Source organism: Biomphalaria glabrata, chromosome 2 (assembly GCF_947242115.1).
Source record: "Biomphalaria glabrata chromosome 2, xgBioGlab47.1, whole genome shotgun sequence".
NCBI lineage: Eukaryota > Metazoa > Mollusca > Gastropoda > Planorbidae > Biomphalaria > Biomphalaria glabrata.
Window position 1 is genome coordinate 52,085,206 of NC_074712.1, and position 22,628 is coordinate 52,107,833.

The following is a 22,628-nucleotide window of genomic DNA, read 5'->3' on the forward strand; positions in this document are numbered from 1 at the left end:
AAAGCTGATCGGTAGTGTTATAAGAGCTAAGATGTGTTGGTTGGTACTATTATAATGTTTTGGGAGCTCCTAAAAGTTGATCGGTGGTGTTATAAGAGCTAAGATGTCATGGCATTGCTTTAGTGATATCCGATTCGTTCGGAATCAGGAACAATAAATGTGACAATAATTATAGCTCCCGCTTAAAATCGTTAGTACTTTTTAAAAACCAAAATCCTGTTCCACAGCCAAAGAAAACCAGCATTGACATCGTCTGCTATAACTCTGTGGTCAACCAGCATTGACATCGTCTGCTATAACTCTGTGGTCAACCAGCATTGACATCGTCTGCTATAACTCTGTGGTCAACCAGCATTGACATCGTCAGCTATAACTCTGTAGTCAATCATGTTCTTGCGTCCTGTCTTCCTATCAAAGCATTCACACTGAGATACATTTTTTTACAATTCCTATTATTAAACTAACTTTAAAACTTTTCAGGGTTCGAAAAGGTAGATGGTTAGACACGGATCTCGAAAACGGCTCTAACTATTTATGTCTTTCTATTTTGAACCCACGACTGCGGGAACTCCCGCATATAGTCTCTACAAAGTGAAATAAAATACAAATTGTTTTTCTGTTCTCGAAACATAATGTGTAGGAAATATTGGCAGGACTGGTAGAGTTTATATGCGACTAGTTACATATACATATATAACACTTATAACATTGACATTGACATAAATAGGGTAGGATAACTTCTTTTCGATGGTCTATAGTCTATATTCATGTACTTGTTTTTTTTTATGTTTTTTTATGTAACTTGTTTCAGATATTAACCAAAGAAAATGTGGACAAAGGAACGAAAATCATACAGAACCTACACCAGATCTCATCCACAAGAGTTATCTACCGTTATTCAGCCATCCATGGCCGGTCCTAACAATTGCGGGGCCCTTTGCGAAACTGATTGCGCGAAGCCTAGTCTGGGTGGGAAAAAGGATAATAAGTGAAAATTAAGATTTTGTATCAGAAAAAAAAAATTCGACTTTACTAAGTACAAAATTGTGATCAAATTAACTTTACTTTACAAACCTTGCAAACTATGGCATATATATATGTCAGTGACTATAAAAGTAGGCCTAAATAAAGTATTGTAGCTTCCGATTAAGGTGAAAATTCGCCCGATTATTACATTTTATTACATGAAAGCTGACGATGCCTTTTTTCTTTTATCGCGCGTTACGATTGGTGTTTTCCGCAATGAATGACACCCACAAATGACAATTTTGTCTATTTTTCAGGCGATTTTTATGAGTTTTCATTAGATTTTGATAAATTCAGGAGATTACTAGAAATTTTCGTATACATTTTGCAATTTAATAATAACACATAGAATTAGCGCCGGGCCTAAGAAAGCGAGGGGCCCACTGCGACCGCAAAGGTTGCAGTGGCCTAAGACCGGCCCTGCAACCATCCTACATGACACTTATGTATATCGTTGTAGTACATACAGTGATTCAAAGGAGTTTTTATGAAACTAATTACATTTACACAACGTTAGGTATTTAGGATAAGAAAATTATATCTGATATGAAGATAAAATTGAGACCACAGTGTTTTAATAAAATTACAATTAATGGATTTTTTAAATAAAGAAAAATAAACAAAAATAATTTTGATTTCGGTTGTTAAAAAAATATAGACAACAAGCAAAGAGAGAAAAAAAAAGAAAAAATGTTTTTTTAAACAAAGCTAATATGAAGTGTAATTGTATCAATTATTAGTTTGGATCTGTCATGTTATTAAATTCGTAATAGATCTAGACTAACAATAATAAATCTGTGCGATTAGAAATATAGTTACCAAATGTTTTTGTTTAGCGCTATTTCATGCATTAAGCTTTCTTAATGTGCCATGGTCATCACATCTCTGGACCTGTTTTAGAAAGTGAAGGGGGATGAAGGGACTATCTGGGTCAAGATTACCGTGAAAGATTTTGAAATGTATTTTATACTACTATATATTTATTTTTTAAATGTTGTACAACTTGAATTCCAACTCAGGGCTCAAGCCTCCTCAAGCCTCCTCAAGCCAATACTCGAAACACTGTGCCAGTAAAGTGCTTTTAGAATTTGAAGGTTTCATAGCTATCTATTGTTAGTTTCAAACTTTTAAGCGATAACCTAATTTTCTACACAAAGTATAAAGGTGATTAATTTAGCTTATACCGCCACATCTTTCAAGTACAATTTCTTTCCCTTGTTCGATATCAAAGAAAATAATTAATTCCCTATAAATGAATAACTTATTGGTTAGTATTTCTTCATTTATTCTTGCTTTGTCAGGTACAATAAATAATTGTGCCAAACTTAAACATTATCCGAGATTGGGTGTGGGATAAATAACGTGTACAAAAATTGTACCAGACAGACAGAGTGAGTTGATGTAAGCTTTGTAAAAAAAAGGCAGACATATAGATAGATAGATAGATAGATAGATAGATAGATAGATAGATAGATAGATAGATAGATAGATAAATAGATAGATAGACAGATACGATAAGATAAGATAAGTCATACAAATTTAGTCTAGTGCTATTTCAAGAAAGATTAGATCTAGTTTTGTTATAAGATATAGTTCCTGTTCTAGAATGTAACAACTACTGCTTCAACCAGGACCTATAATTAACTACACTACACATAGTGTATACAGATTGAATCTACGCTTGTTTACGGTATTTTTATTCGTTCGGTCTTTCCTGACCGTGCCTGTAAATTTACCTGCTCAGGGACAGTACCTGAAATTACCTAAAGCTAGGATGTACTCTACAGCAGTGATTCTCAACCTTTTTACTTTTTGACGCCACTCCCCCCCCCCCCGATGAAAAAAAAATAACCTCACAGTCTTCATTCATTCAGTGCAGTAAGTGCTACCTCCCCTCTCCACCCAGAACTAAGCATCCTCCTTGCGTCTACAGAACACTTCATCTAACTAGAACAGACGTACAATAGAGCCGTGAGGTTTATACAAAAGGAATATTCACATTTGACTAAAGTAACACTATTCGTAAAAAAAATTAATTAAATTTGGAGAACCTTCAGGACAGAAGACTCACAAGTAAAGTAGAACTAATACATAAGACACTGAGCCATAACTTATAATTACAAAACAACAACACAACCTTTTAAAATATTCAGAAAGATTCAAAGATAAAGGCCCATTTTTTATTCCATATATTAGGTCTAATTCATACAAGTGCCTATTCTTCCCTAGTTCCATTAGATCATAGAACTGGCTGCCTGAATCAACCAGGAAAATCAATGACTTAGCAGAGTTTGAGAACCACTGAGATGATACAAGATCACTGAGAGAACCTTGGTTTCTCTTGTCACTCCGACATCAGTTCCAATTTTTATCTCATAACACTGTGTCGCCTGTTGCAAGTCACATGAGAGCCTTCTAGTTGTATTGACTTGTACACCGACATGTTTAAGTTGAAAGTGAACTATTGATTCCATTGTTCGAAAGTAAATAACAGGTAATTTATAGACCGTATAAAAATAATCACATATCTGTATAATTATTGTCTATTTATTGTGGACATGTATCTTACTGTTTTATAATATGTAACCTTAAAATGTGATAACCGCCTTCTAGTATGACATTCGACCAATACTTTGGCTTAAATTAATACATTATTAGATAGAGTGGAGAAATCGTCAATAGTTGAATTCGGCGGGCCGGATGGAACCAAGTCGCGGGCCGAATCTGGCCAACGAGCCGTATTTTAGGTATCACTGATATAGACAATCGAACGACAATCCAGCTTGCATACCGCACGACCAAGTCAGAGTCCTACCAGAGGTCACAAAATTGACATACTCACCTCCCCATTCTTTATTTTTGTACTGTATACTCCGTGACACAACTCAGTGAAAAGAATGTGCTGATCTTTTTTTTTGGTTTAGAAATCTGATCTTGAGATGACTTACTTCCTGGAGAGAACTATTCAAAACACGTTTTTGTTTTAGTGAAGTGAAGAGAGTAGTTTTGCTTTTACTTATGTTTACATTTGAAAAAAAAGGTTAGATTCGTAATAATATTATTAGCATTGGACGAATATTTTATGTGATATTTCTTTTGTTTGAATAGTGTACCGCTCGTGTATTTTGGTTCAAAGCAGCCTAAATTATTTTGCTATTTTACATTTCATTGTTTGTTTTTTATACAAAATATTTTTTCTTACTTTCCATTTTTTTGTTTTTGTTTTATATATTAAACACTAAATCTGGAGGGCTCGAAATTACCCACTTCCACCCACCACCACCCACCCCCACCCCCGCTGTCCAGTGGAAGATTTTGTAATTATCTTCAAATCTGAAAGAACATCCGAATCGTGTAAATACAAAACAAACAAATGTAAATGTTTATGTATCCAAAATAGTATCCATTAAACCTAGATGTTTATGTAGGCTTCCCATTAAATCTAGATGTTTATGTAGGCTTCCCATTAAACCTAGATGTTTATGTAGGCTTCCCATTAAACCTAGATGTTTATGTAGCCATTAAACCTAGATGTTTATGCAGCCATTAAACCTAGTTGTTTATGTAGCCATTAAACCTAGATGTTTATGTAGCCATTAAACCTAGATGTTTATGTAGCCATTAAACCTAGATGTTTATGTAGCCATTAAACCTAGATGTTTATGCAGCCATTAAACCTAGTTGTTTATGTAGCCATTAAACCTAGATGTTTATGTAGCCATTAAACCTAGATGTTTATGCAGCATTAAACCTAGTTGTTTATGTAGCCATTAAACCTAGATGTTTATGTAGCCATTAAACCTAGATGTTTATGTAGCCATTAAACCTAGATGTTTATGCAGCCATTAAACCTAGTTGTTTATGTAGCCATTAAACCTAGTTGTTTATGTAGCCATTAAACCTAGATGTTTATGTAGGCTTCCCATTAAACCTAAATGTTTATGTAGCCATTAAACCTAGATGTTTATGTAGCCATTAAACCTAGATGTTTATGTAGCCATTAAACCTAGATGTTTATGCAGCCATTAAACCTAGTTGTTTATGTAGGCTTCCCATTAAACCTAGATGTTGTTGTATCCATTAAACCTAGATGGTTATGTATTCTTTAAACCTAGATTCATTTTTACACCAAAGAATCTAGAAAATTGAATCTTTTTATAATTAACACACTATCTTAATATTTCATACAGAGATATTACCTGCCTGAAGAATGACAAGTTTCGCCTGTTTAGTTCTGGCGGTCACTTCAGTGGCTATGACTGGAACACTGGGCACACCTCTGGACGATTATGTGAATACGTTTGATCCAAACTACTCCTATACGCTGCTGTCACAGTCAGTTGGTGCAGACTTCACGCTGCACGTGCTTAACATGACGTCACAAAAATGGCTGACAGGTATTATGAAAGATATTTTTAATGATTATTTGTTAGATTGGGTTCGTGATTGTTCGTGAGTGTTGAGTAATGTTTTGAAGATCCTTTTTTTTTGCGTAATTAACAAGAAGGCACATTCGGTGCCCATACAATTTGTTTCAAATATTAATAGTTAAAGATTGTGAAGCTATAGTTGCAATATACAACATGTTTTCTTACATATGACACATACTTTCTGCAATCGTGCGTTTATGATTGTTGTTTTTTTTTTAATTTATAGCTAAGGACATGTTATTTTTAACTTCTGATTTTTTTCTGCATTTTGCATTAGTTCGAAGGCTACTAGATCTAGTGCTTGGCTATTAACATGCTTTTCTCTTGAGTTATCTGTTGTAATAGATTTCGATTTATAACGCAGTTGTTAGAAATTATTGTTACAAATAGTGGTTCAGTTTCGATTGTTGATTAAAAAAATCTCTGGTTTGTGTTTTCTTTTCATGAATTTTACGTCGGAAACGACCTTGACCTTATTTGAGGAAAGTATGGACAGCTGCCCGTTGTACAGGCCAAACCAACCTTTCCTTAACAGTTGGCCACAGATGGTCCTAAATTATTATTTGTGTAACCCTTGGGGGCTTTTCTTTCATATATACTTATTGCTAATGCTCATATTACAACACAACAACCTTTCGTTCTTATCATAATTGTTAGAAAAGGTCACCAAGAAACCAATATGGTGGCATTACCTGTCTATAATAGTACCCCACAACCTTGTCTACAAAGACACCGGCTTTATGTGGATTGACCAAGGCCACAACACAGACAAGTGAGTGATTACTTATGTATTAACATCTTTACGGTGGAAAACTTATAATACATATATGTATCTAATACTGAGTCAAAGATCGAAGTATCAAAGTAAAAAAGTTCATGTAAAAACCTATATATTACATATGTTTATGTAAGTTCATGTAAAGACCTATATATTACATATACATTACATATGTATATGTAAGTTCATGTAAAGACCTATATATTTCATATATATTACATATGTTTATGTTTCAGGCCGCCTACTATTGCAGACGATTTCGTTGCTGGTATAACCATCCTGGCTGTGAACATCGGGGCCGTGTGTGCTACCATCAAGCAAGTGCCCAACCAGCCAACTGTATTCTGGGTAATGAAACTTCCTAGAGCTAGATCTACATCTAGACATTTTGGAAGTTGGCAGCTCTTCGTAACACCTCTATTTTTAGCCAACTCTATACAGTAAAGGCTAGCGTTACGCTGATCCTTGAAGGCTGAATAGATCATTCATGTTGATTCGTCTTGAGCAGACAAATATTTATTTTAGAGGACAGAGAGTGCAATGATTTCTTAAGTTTTACATACACTAGACATTAAAACATTATTTGTCTTTTTCTAAAGTATGCATTCTTAACTTATACTGTAAAAGATGTCATTTCAATAATCACTTTGTTAAGATTTATTCTGGTTTAACCACTTTGTTTAGGCTGATCCCTCTCTAATGAATCGCACGGAAGACAATGTTATCGCATGGACATGGAGAGAGTTTTTACTCAACGGCTCTAATCCAGAGATCTTGTTAAGGTTACCTATGACTAAGGCAAGATTTAGCTATAGTTACTATGATCTGAGTTACAAAGTTAGATTCCAGATATCTTGTTAAGATGTTACCATTATATATGAAAATGATAAAATCAAAGCCATGGATATTTCAAAGATTTTGTGTAACAATTTTATTATTGAACTTTGAAGATCAAGAAGTTTAAGTTTTTTTTTACTACATTTTAGGTTTTCATTTTAAATTCCAAGCAAAAAACAATAACCCAGATTGATTGTATGATGTTATCCCCAGGCAGTTGTGCGTGGTTTCGACACAGTCTCTGCCTACATGCAGATTGTTGCTAACATCCACATTGACAAATTTGTCGTCGCTGGGGCATCCAAGGCAAGTGTTTTCCAGCTGAATATCTTATTGTTCAGTTCTAGACTAGTGTTTAGTAACATTGGCGCTGAAATCAAATTTCTGTAAATGTGTCTAGTTAATGAATTATGTCACAAAATGTCTCTGGTCTATGTATGTCTGATTATTGTGAATCTGTTCCAAGTGCGTCTGGTCAGACTATATCAACGTCACTCGTTGTTCAGGAAACATGAAAAGGATGAAGATGTCTGTGTGTAGTCGCTCAATGAATGTTGTGTCTGTTCTATTTATGAGAATATTTCTGTTGTGTTGTCTTTATATGAGAAAAGAATATTTGTAATCACAACAAATCTCCATAAGGATCAATCAAGCAGTCTTAGTCTTAGTCTTAGTCATTGTACGTTTCGTCAAAATGTTTTTACTTTAAAGCCTCTATGATGATCTGTTACTTTATTTCAGCGTGGCTGGACCACATGGACCACTGCAGCAGTGGACAAAAGGGTCATTGGTATGATACCTTGTGTTATGGATTTACTCAATTTTCAAAAAGTAATTCAGTTCTACTCATTCTTCATTTTAGTGTAAATTACTGACTAATTTATGAAAAATAAAACATTTCAATCATTTCTGAAATGAGTCTACAACTAAGACAGTAACAAAAAAAACAACTGGTTTGGACAGTCTAAATGTTTTATCTTAAAAATAATAATAATTTTGACTATATGTAAAAAAAATTCGCGCTTTTTCATTGCTTCTTCTAGAATCTTCATCATCATTTCCGGTCACTTGGTGGTTGGACATTTGCTTTTGATTCTTACTACACAATGAACATCACCCAAAATTTAGACAGTCCTAACATCCCCAAAATGCAGGCAGTGATAGATCCCATAAGTAAGTAGTTTATAGCTCATTCTGTCTATTTGAGATATATAAGGCGTTGATTGTAGTTTATTAACAGTATCATTCATTTCATTTGGAGTCCAGCCTACAATGAAAGGTACACTATGCCTAAGATGATCGTGAGTACTGGTGGAGATGAATTCTTTATTCCTGACGACTCACACTATTACTATGACCAGTTACAAGGACCCAAATTTCTCAGGTATTTCTTCATTTTTTCATGTTATGTCAGTGGTTAGCTAAGAATTCAGAAGCACTATTAACTATCGCTGTAAATTAAAAAAACAAATTCTCCTAAGTTTCTTTAAATTTTTGCCATTTTAAAAAATTATTTAAGCATTTTCTCAATAGTAGCTAACAATTATTTTTAGAAGTGTTTAAAAAGTGCATTAGAGAATAATGTTGTTTTATTTTTAGAAGTGTTTAAAAAGTGCATTAGAGAACGATGTTGTTTTATTTTTAGAAGTGTTTAAAAAGTGCATTAGAGAATGATGTTGTTTTATTTTTAGAAGTGTTTAAAAAGTGCATTAGAGAACGATGTTGTTTTATTTTTAGAAGTGTTTAAAAAGTGCATTAGAGAATGATGTTGTTTTATTTTTAGAAGTGTTTAAAAAGTGCATTAGAGAATGATGTTGTTTTATTTTTAGAAGTGTTTAAAAAGTGCATTAGAGAATGATGTTGTCCTCTTCTGTTTCATCAGAGTTGTACCAAATGCCGAGCATTCAATGGTGGGCCATCTGATGAATATTATTCTTGGAATTCAAGGCTTTTTTCTGAACATTGTAGAAAAAGCTCCTTTTCCTTCACTGACTTGGGTTCGAAGCCAGAATTCAACACATGGTTCAATTCTGGTCACTTCATCCATTCCACCAAAAGCTGTGACTGTGTTTCATGCCCAGACTTTGGATAACAAAAGGTAAACATTTCAAGAGCTCATATTTTGTTTCGTTTCTTATTTCCGAATTCCTGTATGTTCAATAATTAAAAATAAAAGATTTTTGGGTTAATATGCACATGACAAAAACACATTTTTCATTTTGATGGTGAATATTTTATTGGGACACCTCTGGCATATTTATACAGAACATATCTATATAGAAAACTAAAACTTTTATATGATAATCACATTGATATTATGCTGTGATGAAAGCCTCTTTATATAGATTTTGTTTTATGACTTTTCGGTGGTAAGCTCTCTGCACAGACATGGTAATAAGCGACACCACAACCTCTTCAGCTAGTCCCTACGGATTTGAGGTTTCCTAAGGTGTGACGCCATGTTTATGTGTTGATTTCTCTGACCAGCGTGTTCACGCAATCTATCGCATCCCATTTTATGAAGACTGAATATAGTCTGAACTATTGAACAAGTTAGGAATGTCATGTTTGCACAAAGAGACCAAGACAAAATCCATGATGACCAATCGCCCTCTTTTTTTTTTTTTTTTTGATGTCTATGTTTCTATATTTAGACGTGACTTTCGGTTATTCGCTGCTGATCCAAAAACTGGCAAAGCTTTGATACATCCGGTCATCTGGCTCAGCAGATCTCCAACCAAGATCAGTGACACTAAGTATGAAGCTGTCATTGAGATACCAAAAGTGGGATGGGCCGCCTTTTTCATCGAGGTGAGGATTTAGTCTAAAACTCTTAGGATTTAGTCTAAAAGTCTAAGGATTTAGTCTAAAAGTTCTAATAACACGCTATATGCTAACATTTTAAGTTTTACAATTTAAATATTTGCAAGTATTATACCCAGAATAACACCAATCCCAATTGATGCATCAAGATAGTTATACAATGGCTAGACAAAACAACAAACTACCAACAAACTAACAACAAACTAGCAACAACTACCAACAAACTAACAACAAACTAACAACAAACTACCAACAAACTACCAACAAACTACCAACAAACTAACAACAAACTACCAACAAACTACCAACAAACTACCAACAAACTAACAACAAACTACCAACAAACTAACAACAAACTAACAACAAACTACCAACAAACTACCAACAAACTACCAACAAACTAACAACAAACTACCAACAAACTACCAACAAACTAACAACAAACTACCAACAAACTACCAACAAACTAACAACAAACTAACAACGGATGTTATCACCTTCGTTTTTTATTCAACGAATCATTTAATCAATTTGCTGTAATTAGAAATTTCAGGATCATCTCAATTTCTGGTGTACATACTATTACTGTTTGTGGTGTATAGTGCTTGAAGTGGTACAGGAAAAAAGCAGTCCACTACCTAGAAAATGCTTCCAATGGCATGCGTCTTAAATAGCCTCTGACAACCAGTCTGATTCTTGACCTTCACGTGTGGCTTAGATATAGAGTCGGAACCGTTACTGACAAGAGAAGGTGCAAAGGCGAGTAACTGGAGCCTAAACCAGTAAGCTTCGGGCAGGAGGGGCTCGTTAGCCATAACTGGCTGCCCACCTAGGAGAAGGAAAACTGGATTTAAACCTCTGCTGCCTTACAGCTATACACAGACATGGGAAATGCTTCAGGAGTCACCTTGAGGCAAAAAAAGCAGAACCCGTAACAATTAGGCAGCTAGCAACACACAATGCTACACCCTGGCAGAAACTGCGACGCTGCTGACCCCAAAACTGTAATGACACTTGTCGTTCCTTTGGATACATCAGCTGCTTGGAGAGGGGGAATAACTGATTGGGCATCATTGTTCCGACCATAGCTAATGCCCAGGCAGCTAATGCCCAAACATTCATCTCCTTCTTGTGAGATAATCCATAAGGGAGTGACTAAAGAGGGTTAATGATGCAACCTATTACTAAATTGATCCACCAACAGCCACCGAACCTTCTCTATCAATATTTTATAGGCCCTCTAATTCTGCTAACCTACCTTAATGTTCAATCAACATACAACTCAATATAACACTTGACCATGTACATTTAGGTCTGAGGTTAAATGTCACAATGCTATTTTTCTTCCAGCTCAAGTTCCCAGGTCAGAAAGGTTCCACCATGGACTTTACAACAGAAGTGAACATTGTACCAGACATCTTCCCATTTCCAGATTGTTCTGGAGAAACTTGTCGAGGGACTTTAGTCTAACTTGACCTAGGTTTGGCTGGACAAAGATGGCATACTATCCGACAGACAAGACCTACTTGTTGGTTACAATCCAACATGTTTACACTTACAAATGTTGATAGACAACGCCCACTTTTTGTCTTTCCTGCAATGAAATTTGACCCTTTATTGATTCTTTATATTTCCTTGCAATGGCGCATTTTGTATATTACTTTATTCTGTGCAATATTTACAGATATACATACACAATAAAATTTAAATGTATATACAAAACATGAATGAATTTTTATTTCAATTTCTTATGTAGGTTTAAACGAAGCATACGTTATTCATTCCCATGATGCATCATCATTACACCAGATTTAACATTTCATCCTTTGTCTCCGTCTCATCCCATTTCTTGCCCTGTAATAGAGACACACACAAAGCTGACTTCCCTGTGATAGAGACACACACAAAGCTGACTTCCTTGTGATAGAGACACGCGCAAAGCGACTTCCCTGTGATAGAGACACACTCAAAGCTGACTTCCCTTTGATAGAGACACACACAAAGCTGACTTCCCTGTGATATAGACACACACAAAGCTGACTTCCCTGTGATAGAGACACACACAAAGCTGACTTCCCTGTGATAGACACACACAAAGCTGACTTCCCTGTGATAGAGACACACACAAAGCTGACTTCCCTTTGATAGAGACACACACAAAGCTGACTTCCCTTTGATAGAGACACACACAAAGCTGACTTCCCTGTGATAGAAGCACACACAAAGCTGACTTCCCTGTGATAGAGACACACACAAAGCTGACTTCCCTGTGATAGAAGCACACACAAAGCTGACTTCGCTGTGATAGAGACACACACAAAGCTGACTTCCCTGTGATAGAGACACACACAAAGCTGACTTCCCTGTGGTAGAAGCACACACAAAGCTGACTTCCATGTGGTAGAAGCACACACAAAGCTGACTTCCCTGTGATAGAGACACACACAAAGCTGACTTCCCTGTGGTAGAAGCACACACAAAGCTGACTTCCCTGTGATAGACACACACACACAAAGCTGACTTCCGTGTGATAGAGACACACACACAAAGCTGACTTCCCTGTGATAGAGACACACACACACAAAGCTGACTTCCCTGTGATAGAGACACACACACAAAGCTGACTTCCCTGTGATAGAGACACACACACGAAGCTGACTTCCCTGTGATAGAGACACACACACAAAGCTGACTTCCCTGTGATAGAGACACACACACGAAGCTGACTTCCCTGTGATAGAGACACACACAAAGCTGACTTGCCCAATGATGTTTTCTTTTAGAAATGGCTTCAGTGTAGTTCACACTCTGAACCTGAAGTACAAAAAAATTTATATTCTTTTTATAGAAATTATTGGTGTATAATTCGTCTCGAACTTAATGGTGGATATGTTGTGCATTCTGTAGCACTGTAAAATCAAGTTCTAAACTCTTCCGGTTTTAGTTCACTCTTTTTTTTAGTTTACTTTCAACATGACGTCACGTTTATTGTTTCTTTCCAAACCTCTCCTAGTCCTATATATACATTGCCTTTAGCTTTTCCTTGCGTCCCATTATATTGCCACCGCATTTCTTCAAATCACTTTCCCTTTTTCTTTCCTCACTTTTAGTGATTTTAATGCTTGAAGTAGGTAAACGAGATCTTCAACAGCAAGCGCTAACAAAGAGCAGATTGCTGTGATCATATTTTGATGTGAAAATCCAAAGTTGACAAGGTCCTATAACTATTGCAGATGCTAATCATTCTTAAGATAAAATTGTTTTGTGAAGAAAGTCACATGATTGACCGCAAAGTACCAAATACGCTTAAATCAAATCAGATGATAATATCGTGGTTACATTATAGTAGTACAATACTATAGTATACAGTTATGGAGAGACAATCTATGGGCTAGTTATTATCTTGTGATACAGTCAAGACAAGCAAGATCACTTTTTCAAAGTGTAAATCAGGTTATCAAAATACTTCAATAGGTCAAGGTCGACTGGACAGTATGTAAAAAGAAAAAAAATGAGCAGAGAAAAATGTAATGTATTCAGTGTTTGATTTACCTAGAGGAAACATTAGCTATAGTTTAGGGCCCACACTTACAATGGGGCCCTCAAAAGATCTTTCCAATCATTTTGAAGAAAAAGCTAAGACAAATAACCTTATATTGAATACGGGGGGGGGGGGGGGGTCCTATAATCTCAAATAGTCTAAATGTGGTCCTGCATGTGCTGGAAAGACAAATTGTCGCCTAAAGTTCAAGTTACTAATCTGAGTCTGATCATGTACTCATAGAGAAGTTCAGCATTCTGAAACTTGAGACTTGGTCACCAAAACAATATGTGCATAACCAAGTAAATTGCATTTATTTAAAAAAAAAATTACAAATATAAAAGTTCAAATGAATCTAAATAAACTTTTAAATGCAATTTTTGTAATCAAAGTTTGATAAATCACAAAGAAGTATGGCTTACTTCCCTTTCCAAACGACACTTGACACAAAGGCCTACGTGATAAACATTCACTACCAACCCTGGCTAGTCCATGTGAAGTTACTCCAACGCAGACATTCATCAATATATTTTGTTCTTTCAATGATATCCTCTAGTCTAAGTTATAAATATTCATGGAGTAGTTACCCTTCGATTTCCTGCCTTGCAAGTTTATTTCAAACATTATAAACACCTATGTTATAGAGACATAGCTCATCAGTGTCTTGAGAACAGTAAGTTCTTCTAATTGTTATTCCATTTCATTACAGAATTACTGTACAATTAATAATCAAACATATCATTTACATTTCTCCTTAACTGACTAAAGAGGTATCTCAAGTTAATTGGAGAACTCTGGAACTAGACTAATGCGAACGTTTTTTTCTTTATAACAGGAACGTTATTAAACAGAATGAGAACCTCTATGTTGCTCTGACAGGCCGACAAAGTGCCAGACAAACGTCGAGATAGAGTGAAGGGTTGTATTACAATATAACAATATTCACACCAGCACTGCAATTAAATCTGTCTTTAAAAGTTTTTCAAAAAATCTACTAAATTTACTTCCTAATGGAGATTTTTACAAAATGGAGGCAATCCTTAAATAGTAATCTTTTTGGTCTATCCGGTACACAGACTACGGACGTAGTACTAAAATATACATTTGTAAAACCGCGAAATAATATTTTGTACACTTGTTAGCACTGTAGAAGTTTAGTTCACAGGGGTTGATCACTGTCAAAAGCCTTTGGTGTAAAAATCTCCAATCTAATAATTTTGTTTATAATTCAAGAAGAAATTGTGCTTTTTTTTTGTTGTATTTCTGTGTGACATCGCTGCCCTGTCATCGAGTCCAAAGGAGAATACAGTGTTTAAAGAGAATTAGGCAGACCCAGCTTTGACACATATATTTAAAGCAGATACGGCCTTGTCTGCAAGGCGATCTCTTCTATGCCAGCAATAGCAATCCAGTTCCTGATGTATTAAGCTATATTTATTTATTTATTATATACGTATAGTGGTATATTATTTGGGGATTGCTAAAATCCATTTTTTTAAATGCCCTTGACAGACCATGACTGCCTTGAGGCTAGCTTGTTGGGCTGTTACTTTGACTATAATCACCGCTACGCCTCTTGATGACTACGTCAACGCTCCTGACCCAAACTATGGTTATAGGTACCTGACCTCAATACAAGGCCCAAATTTTGGAGTCTATCTACTTAACATGACGTCACAGAAATGGCTTACAGGTTGGTATCCCGTGCTTCATTTACATTGTGATATTATGTTTATATTACGTCATTGTTTCTTGTTGTTTTATGAAAACTACTTGTCATGGTATTTTTTACACAAACACACATACACACACAAAACAGGCAAATTACGGCAACTAACTAAATGCTTAGATTTTGTTTTATAATTTGTTAATTTTTTAAAATTCTTTTTTTAAAGGAAACTTCTACACTTGCGTTATTCAATTTAGATTTGTCATCATCGGAATCCTTGGGTCTCTTTTCTTTGCCTCTTTTTGGGGGCTTTTTATATGCATCTTTTTTTAGCCCTCCTGCCTCTTTTGTGGGCTTTTTTTTTTAATAAAATAATCTTACAGAATAGTAGAGAATGCGATACAATAATGTAATTGAAGGTTTATAACTTTCTTATTGAGAATCAATTGAACTCTTTTTTAGTGTTAAAAGTTTGCATGTATTATTTTATTTATCGCCACTTTATAAGGAAACAGCTTGCAGGATAAACATTTAGTGAAGTACAAGTGCAAGTCCCAGAGATTTTGTTTTTATGAGGAAAAAAAGGCGGTTGGTCATTGTGCTGGCTACATGACACCCATGGCCAAATAAATGAATCAACTCTATACGATGATACTAACATTTGCCCTCAAAGAGCTGTATCCCCAAAAAAAAAAGCTTAACTTTTGCTATAAAATAAATAAGATATTTTATTATCTTTGACCTTGACCCGAACAAAAAACTATGTGAGAGACTCAAATCTGTATTGACTTTGTGTTTAGATAGACTTGATTATGACTATGTTATGTTAATGTATTACACAGATGCAGTGACGACCACGCCGGTCTGGTGGCACGTAGTGGCTGTCATTATTCCCTCCAAAATTGAATACACAGACACGGCGTTTTTATGGATCGGAGATCATAGCAGCACATATGAGTGAGTAGAAAGCATGGCCAAGAGTATGTGCTTGCGTCTCAAACTCTGACAAATCCTGGCAAAGACCATTAGCTATAGAAGGCCTCAACACTGACCTGCAACGTCACAACAATGAAGGCAATTTAGACCAATAGCTCGTTGCCACGTCATAGGTCAGTAGTAAAGCCTTCTATAACGATTGGTCTCGGTTTGGCGGAACTGTTAGAACAAGAGAAAGGCGAAGGCGAGCAACTGGCGCCTAATTTTCCAGCAGGATGGGCTCGTTAGTCTTGGCTGGGTACCCACCTATGAGAAGGAAAACTTTAAATCCAAACCTCTGCTATCTTGCGGCTGACACAAGAAAGTCAACCCTGAGGAAAAATAACAGTGGCTCTTAAGCCGCTTGCAGCACACAGTGCTATCCCCTGGCAGAACCTGTGACGCCGCTGATCCCTGTTGCTCCTTTGGATACATCAGCTGCTTGGGAGATGGGGGAACTTCTTAGTTGGCGACATCGTTTCGAACAAGCTAATGCCTGGTCTTTCATCTCAAAGAAATGAGATGATCCATAGTCTCCTCTCGATTGAAGGAGACCATAGAAGGGCGTGATATAGAGGGATGTTACTGCAAAAAATGGGTGAGCCATGATTAAATGAGTGAACAGCAAGCCGGATAGTTTAATATATGCATCAAGTATAATTGAATGACTGAGCAATATAATAGAGAGTGCTATGTTGAGATTATAATATAAAGTTATTTGAACAATTTATTAGTTTAACTTTAAACAAGATTACAAAGACAGTTTGTGTGAAACAAACTCAAAATCGGCCCCCAAAGTGGTCCAGCCAGGCAGGTATAAAGGCAGGTTTCAATATTATCAGAAAGAACATCAGAATGAAATTCTATCAAAAACAAATGACAGAGAAGAATGGAGAAAGAAGGTTGTCAGATCTTGTGTGGTGCCCCAGCAGACCAAAGGATAGGTGAAAGTGAATGTGAAGTTATATGTGAACCTGGCCTAACTGATGTCTTATAATGAATATCTAATTGATCTAATTGTTTTGTAAAGGGTCAATCTCTTATTCAAATCCTCAAGAAGAATAAAATACATTTACGTAAAAAAAATCCTCTAGTTAAGTGATGTATTGTAGTATGTATACCGCTGCAGTGCACGCGATAATATAAAAAAAACTACTCATTAATTGTTTTAAATTATGCCCAACTTATATGTATACTAAATAGGCTAGATTTTTTTCTCTTTTAAAAAAAAAGTAAACATTTTTTTGTTAATGTAAAACCATTTGCATAAATGTACTACAAATATGGTAAAGAGCCTTCCGTGTTTGTTACTATTAATAGTGAATAGTTGTAAAAGTGGTATATTTTTATGAAATAACGGCTTGCATAAATGATTTAAAAGATTAGATTTTTTGCTTTCAGAAAAGAAAAAAGTAGCCGTTACATCAGAACTTTGAATGGTCTAAAATATTGTGATGTCGGATTTTCACTGTCTTTTCTAATTTACGAGATTTAAACGGGACGAACGGGCGGACGGTCAGACGGACAGACATTCCACACAAAACTAATAGCGTCTTTTCCCCTTACGGGGGCCGCTAAAAAACAACTACATTAAAGTTTGTTTTATATTATCTACATTAATTCAAAAGAAATGTCCTTACTGCGATATAAAGTTTAATATTGTTTTTTTAAATTTAAATGCTCTCAGTATAACAATGGAAGAACAATTCATTCAGACAATGACTGCCCTCGCCGTCAGTACAGGTACTGTCTGTGGAGTTATATACCAAGTTCCCTTCCAGCCTATTGTCTTTAAGGTAAATATATATATATATATAAGTTCGGAAGAGTGTATCTGAAAAGAATGACTGGCTGAATTTTTTTAAAGCCATGGTCTCTGTTGACTAACAGTGCAAGTAGCCTATTTAGCTTATTACATTCGATAAATTAAAAATGTGAATCGCTAAATTTTACAGTAATTAAAGTCAACAAAATTTTAATGAAGCCTAAATCGTGTCGATCAGACCAAACATTGGAAAAACGAATTTCAAAAGCTTAGAAAGATTTTTTTTAAAAAGTACTTACAAAAGTGGGGAGGAGGCAGAGTGATGGGGTACACCTTGCGAGTCAGTGGTCGACATCACGAGGTTTTTAGGGAGCCTTGAGTCCACCAACTCTAATAAGTACTTGAACAAGTAAAGGTGGTTGGTCTTGTTTTGGCACCTGACACTCTTGACCCACATAAACATATGACAGACATCATCAGCGCAATAGATCTCTCGATCTGAAAACTTTACTCTCTTTTCTTATGCAAGCTCCAAAAATCATTGAAATAGTTACAACTTTTACTGATAACATTAAAGAGAGTTGAAACGCCTACACAATCAACGTACATGTCGATAGAATGACCTTGAAGGCACGTTAAATGTTTCATGCTTGAGTTTGTTTAGGATGATCCTGACAGCAAAAGTCGTGTGGAAGATGCCATCATCGCTTGGACTTGGAGAAAATTTTTAGACAACGGAACAAATCCTGAAATTTTGTTGAGACTTCCAATGACTAAGGTAAATTTGAAATGTTTCAATTTGCTTTGATAGATTTTGAGAAAGTTTTGTTTAAAGTTCAGTCAGTGATGTTGGATTTCTTGCTTCTTAATGTTCCTCTAAAATGCCCAGGCAGTCGTTCGAGGTATGGACACCTTGTCAGCATTCGCCAAACCTTACACTGGATTTGCAATTAACAAATTTGTAGTTGGTGGAGAATCCAAAGTAAGTAACTTTAGTAATAAACAATAATCTTCATATTTTTCTGTATCCCTTTAATAGTGCAGTAATTTATTGTTTCGTTCGTTTGTTTGTTTTCCATCCATATTTTTAAACTGCTTTAAACCTTTCAAACATCTAGTCTGTAAATAGGATGAAAAGGCGAACACAAAACTTGTAAATATGTTTACATTAAAAGTGAAACTGTTTAGAAAGAATTCAGTGACAAGAAATGTTTCATTTGACTAGCGTGGCTGGACCACTTGGACCACAGCGGCAGTGGATAAAAGGGTCATTGGTATGGTTCCTACAGTCATGGACCTTCTCAATATTCAAAAGGTAAAGTATATTTCAAGAAAAAAAAATTCATAGCGTATTCGTGTTACTCAAAGATATGTTTTACAAAGTGATCATGTGACTCATTATGTCATAATGTCATTTTTGTATAACGGGAACTTGGCTATCAAGGGAGCTAGAGTTCGAATCCCGACTAGAGTTGAATTGTGTTTGATGAGCGCTTAAAGCCAACAAGGAAACCTTTACCAGAAACCCCTTTCCCAATAAGTATTAAAAAAAGGAGATTGGAACCACAGCGCACTGGGCATGCTGTAGGCATGTTAGCTGCATGCTTTTATAATCTGATCATTGGACTTGTTAGACAATATCAAGTCACGCTAATAGCTCTAGTTTTTATATTTAAACTACTATGTTTGCTCCATTAAAGTTCACTGTCTTTTAAATACCTAGAATCTGCATCATCACTACCGGTCATTAGGAGGCTGGACATTTGCGTTTGGGGATTACTATACTGAGAGAGTCACAATAGATCTGGACAGCCCAGTTATGAAACTGATGCAAGCTGTGATTGACCCTATAAGTAAGATCCTTGTTTATTTATTGTTTCTGAACTTTCAGTGACCAATATTTTATTGGCTTTTATTTATTTATACCTAATTACTAATGATAAAATCCAAGTAAGTTCTATTGTACACAAATAGGATTAAATCAATGTTTTCATCTTCACTAATATTCGCTGTCCATAACATCAGCCATTTTCTTTCTGTTTGAAGCCTACAGTAACAGATACACCATGCCAAAGATGATCGTCACAACATCCGGGGATGAGTTCTTCCTGCCTGACGACTCTTATTATTATTTCGATCAATTGCCTGGTCCAAAGTTTTTAAGGTCTGGAGCGAAACAAATTGAAAAAAAACAACTTAAGACTATTTAGAAATAGGCATATGTTTAATAATAAAGATATAAATAAATAAATAATATATATATATATAACATTTTCTATTGTCGCTACAGAATTGTCCCTAACGCAGAGCATTCAATGAAAGGTCACCTGATGAGCGATATTCTAGCTCTACATAGCTTCTATTTGACCATTCTTGAAAACGCCACATTCCCCACAATGTCGTGGACCAGAAGTTCGACCTCCATAAATGGTAAAATAATGCTAACAACATCTGTAGAACCAATCAAGGTGACTATGTACTATGCCAAAACTCTGGACGGAATCAGGTAAACGTGTTTCTGCCATAAGTCTAAATGTATATGAACTAAATGTTTAAATCTTCCATTGTAAGCATTGCTTTTACAGCTATTTGTTTTTTGGTCTAGTTCTGTTGGTTTGAATTTATTTTACTTACACCCATATTACATAGTACACAGAGATTAAGTCTACAAAAGCAGTATTTGTCTTCATTTTCACAAAGTACCTAGATTCTGTGTATTTTCAACAAACAAACAAAAAGCTGTGAGTAAATGACACAAAGGTTTCTTCTAAGTTTGACTTTTTCATTTCAGGCGCGACTTTCGATTGGTTGTAAAAGATCCCAATTCCCAGAATCCAATGGTACATCCAGTTGTTTGGCTAAATGGGGAGGTGCAGAAGATCAACGCCACCCAGTACATGGCTGTGGTTGACAGACCTATCGTTGGATGGGCAGCTTTCTTTATACAAGTTAGTATTTGTGTGTGTGGGGGGGGGGGGCTCATTATGTTGTTGTTGTTGTTGTTTTTGCTTAAAACATTCTTTTATTCTTTTGATATTAAAACTTAATATAAGAATCTAAAGACTTGTCCTGATTATATTAGTGTCTAAATTGATTTTTATTCCATTTATGGCATTTTCTTTAACCTGTGTCTAAATTGCTTCCTTTCTTTGTAATACTCATGTTAGATAGTTGTTTCTTTTCCCCAGGTTCATTTCAACGGACCCAAAGGATCAACCTTAGAGTTTACAACAGAGGTCAACATCGTACCAGACACATTCCCGTTTCCGGATTGTTCCGGCACGTCGTGCGTAGGAAGTCTTGTTTAGCACAGACATCAACATATCGATTCTGTATGTCTAGTGCTACAAATAGAATCTATTGAATAAACCAAAGTCTTCAACAGTTTCTGTTTCTATGTTATTGTTATTGCTATATTTGTTGTCTTGTTATGGATATAGTTATAGTTATTATTTTTTTGTTATTGTGTTCATTATTGTTGCAGTTTTTTGTTATCTTTAGTGTATTGTAATGAGCCGTGTCGAAGTCTTGTAAGTAAAGTAGACTGATGTCAACATGAAGCAGTCACACAGCCACTGGAACGGTCAACTGACCAAAGTACGATTACAATTAAGACTACAAATACTGACACGAACACAAGAAAGTCACACACAGTCCTCAGATATCAGAGTTCATAAAAATATTAAATGTATAACTTGTAACAAAGTGGAAAGCTACTACAGACTAACTAAAACAGTAACTGGTGATCAGGTTGGTTAACACACGCTGAGAGTTACACATCTTGAAGGCTAAGCCGTCTAGGAAGTAAGTAAGACTACATAATATTTGCTAATGACACATCAAGTGCTCCTGCTCAATCGACCATGTAAAGGTTGGATCAATTGTGCTTAAAACAACACTTACTCTAAGTCTAATTCAAACCAAGTATATCCTGGAGTAGATAATGTAAACATTAAGCTCTAAGACTCTCTAGATTGCACAAGGAAGCAGGACACGTTCATTAAAGCTCTACTTCTCGTTATGCTGTTGAAGAGCTTAAAATTCAATGATAAGAGATGTCTTTTAACAAATTTTCTGACAACACAAGCACATGACAATATAGTTTCTTTTTATACCGGCCTTTACAAAGCTTATATCTACCCTGTCTGTCGGGATTCTTTTACAAAGCTTATATCTACCCTGTCTGTCGGGATTCTTTTACAAAGCTTATATCTACCCTGTCTGTCGGGATTCTTTTACAAAGCTTATATCTACCCTGTCTGTCGGGATTCTTTAACAAAGCTTATATCTACACTGTCTGTCGGGATTCTTTTACAAAGCTTATATCTACCCTGTCTGTCGGGATTCTTTTACAAAGCTTATATCTACCCTGTCTGTCGGGATTTTTTTACAAAGCTTATATCAACCCTGTCTGTCGGGATTCTTTTACAAAGCTTATATCTACCCTGTCTGTCAGGATTCTTTTACAAAGCTTATATCTACCCTGTCTGTCAGATTCTTTTACAAAGCTTATATCTACCCTTTCTGTCAGGATTCTTTTACCCTTTTCTATTCCCGCCCACTTCCTATTATTCGATCAAGTTAAAATGTTGTCTATTACAATGCATGAATCAATAAAAAAAATTAACCAATTAGTTAATCAATTAGTGGTAAATAATTAATTGCGTATTACGCAGAAAAGGGTAAGATGAACCTTGCAATATTGAGAGATGTGGCCGCATTGGAAAGTTTTCTCCCTTTACTCAATACAAACTCTATTTTTCTTCTTTCGTTACAGATGCTAC

The 22,628-nt window shown here is 35.6% G+C and overlaps 2 protein-coding genes across 3 annotated transcripts; both read left to right on the forward strand.

Moving 5' to 3' along the window:
• Positions 1–3,362: 3,362 nt before the first annotated feature.
• LOC106079097 (autocrine proliferation repressor protein A-like) lies at positions 3,363–11,622 on the forward strand. Of its 2 annotated transcripts, none has more exons than XM_056021325.1 (12): positions 3,363–3,520; positions 5,217–5,423; positions 6,114–6,228; positions 6,471–6,582; positions 6,919–7,032; positions 7,285–7,377; positions 7,813–7,902; positions 8,115–8,244; positions 8,338–8,455; positions 8,954–9,169; positions 9,726–9,882; positions 11,245–11,622. In XM_056021325.1, exons 2-12 carry the CDS (start codon positions 5,237–5,239, stop codon positions 11,362–11,364), a joined length of 1,452 nt encoding a protein of 483 aa, XP_055877300.1. In that variant the 5' UTR covers positions 3,363–3,520; positions 5,217–5,236; the 3' UTR covers positions 11,365–11,622. The 2 variants fall into 2 exon arrangements, with proteins under 2 accessions (XP_055877300.1, XP_055877301.1); XM_056021326.1 differs by lacking the exon at positions 3,363–3,520 and adding an exon at positions 3,822–4,066.
• Positions 11,623–13,891: 2,269 nt separating this feature from the next.
• On the forward strand, positions 13,892–21,231 carry LOC106079098 (autocrine proliferation repressor protein A-like). The gene is made up of 12 exons (XM_056021327.1): positions 13,892–14,108; positions 14,948–15,128; positions 15,947–16,061; positions 17,767–17,875; positions 18,509–18,622; positions 18,734–18,826; positions 19,070–19,159; positions 19,568–19,697; positions 19,891–20,008; positions 20,135–20,350; positions 20,636–20,792; positions 21,033–21,231. Exons 2-12 carry the CDS (start codon positions 14,951–14,953, stop codon positions 21,150–21,152), a joined length of 1,440 nt encoding a protein of 479 aa, XP_055877302.1. The 5' UTR covers positions 13,892–14,108; positions 14,948–14,950; the 3' UTR covers positions 21,153–21,231.
• The last annotated feature ends 1,397 nt before the right edge of the window (positions 21,232–22,628 follow it).

Coding starts and splice junctions, on each gene's coding strand:
- LOC106079097 (XM_056021325.1), top strand. CDS start 5,237: ATGACAAGTTTCGCCTGTTTAGTTCTGGCGGTCACTTCAGTGGCTATG. Junction 8,245..8,337: donor GGCAGTGATAGATCCCATAA/GTAAGTAGTTTA, acceptor TTTGGAGTCCAG/CCTACAATGAAAGGTACACT. Junction 8,456..8,953: donor CAAGGACCCAAATTTCTCAG/GTATTTCTTCAT, acceptor CTGTTTCATCAG/AGTTGTACCAAATGCCGAGC.
- LOC106079098 (XM_056021327.1), top strand. CDS start 14,951: ATGACTGCCTTGAGGCTAGCTTGTTGGGCTGTTACTTTGACTATAATC. Junction 18,623..18,733: donor TGAGACTTCCAATGACTAAG/GTAAATTTGAAA, acceptor TAAAATGCCCAG/GCAGTCGTTCGAGGTATGGA. Junction 19,160..19,567: donor ACCTTCTCAATATTCAAAAG/GTAAAGTATATT, acceptor TTAAATACCTAG/AATCTGCATCATCACTACCG.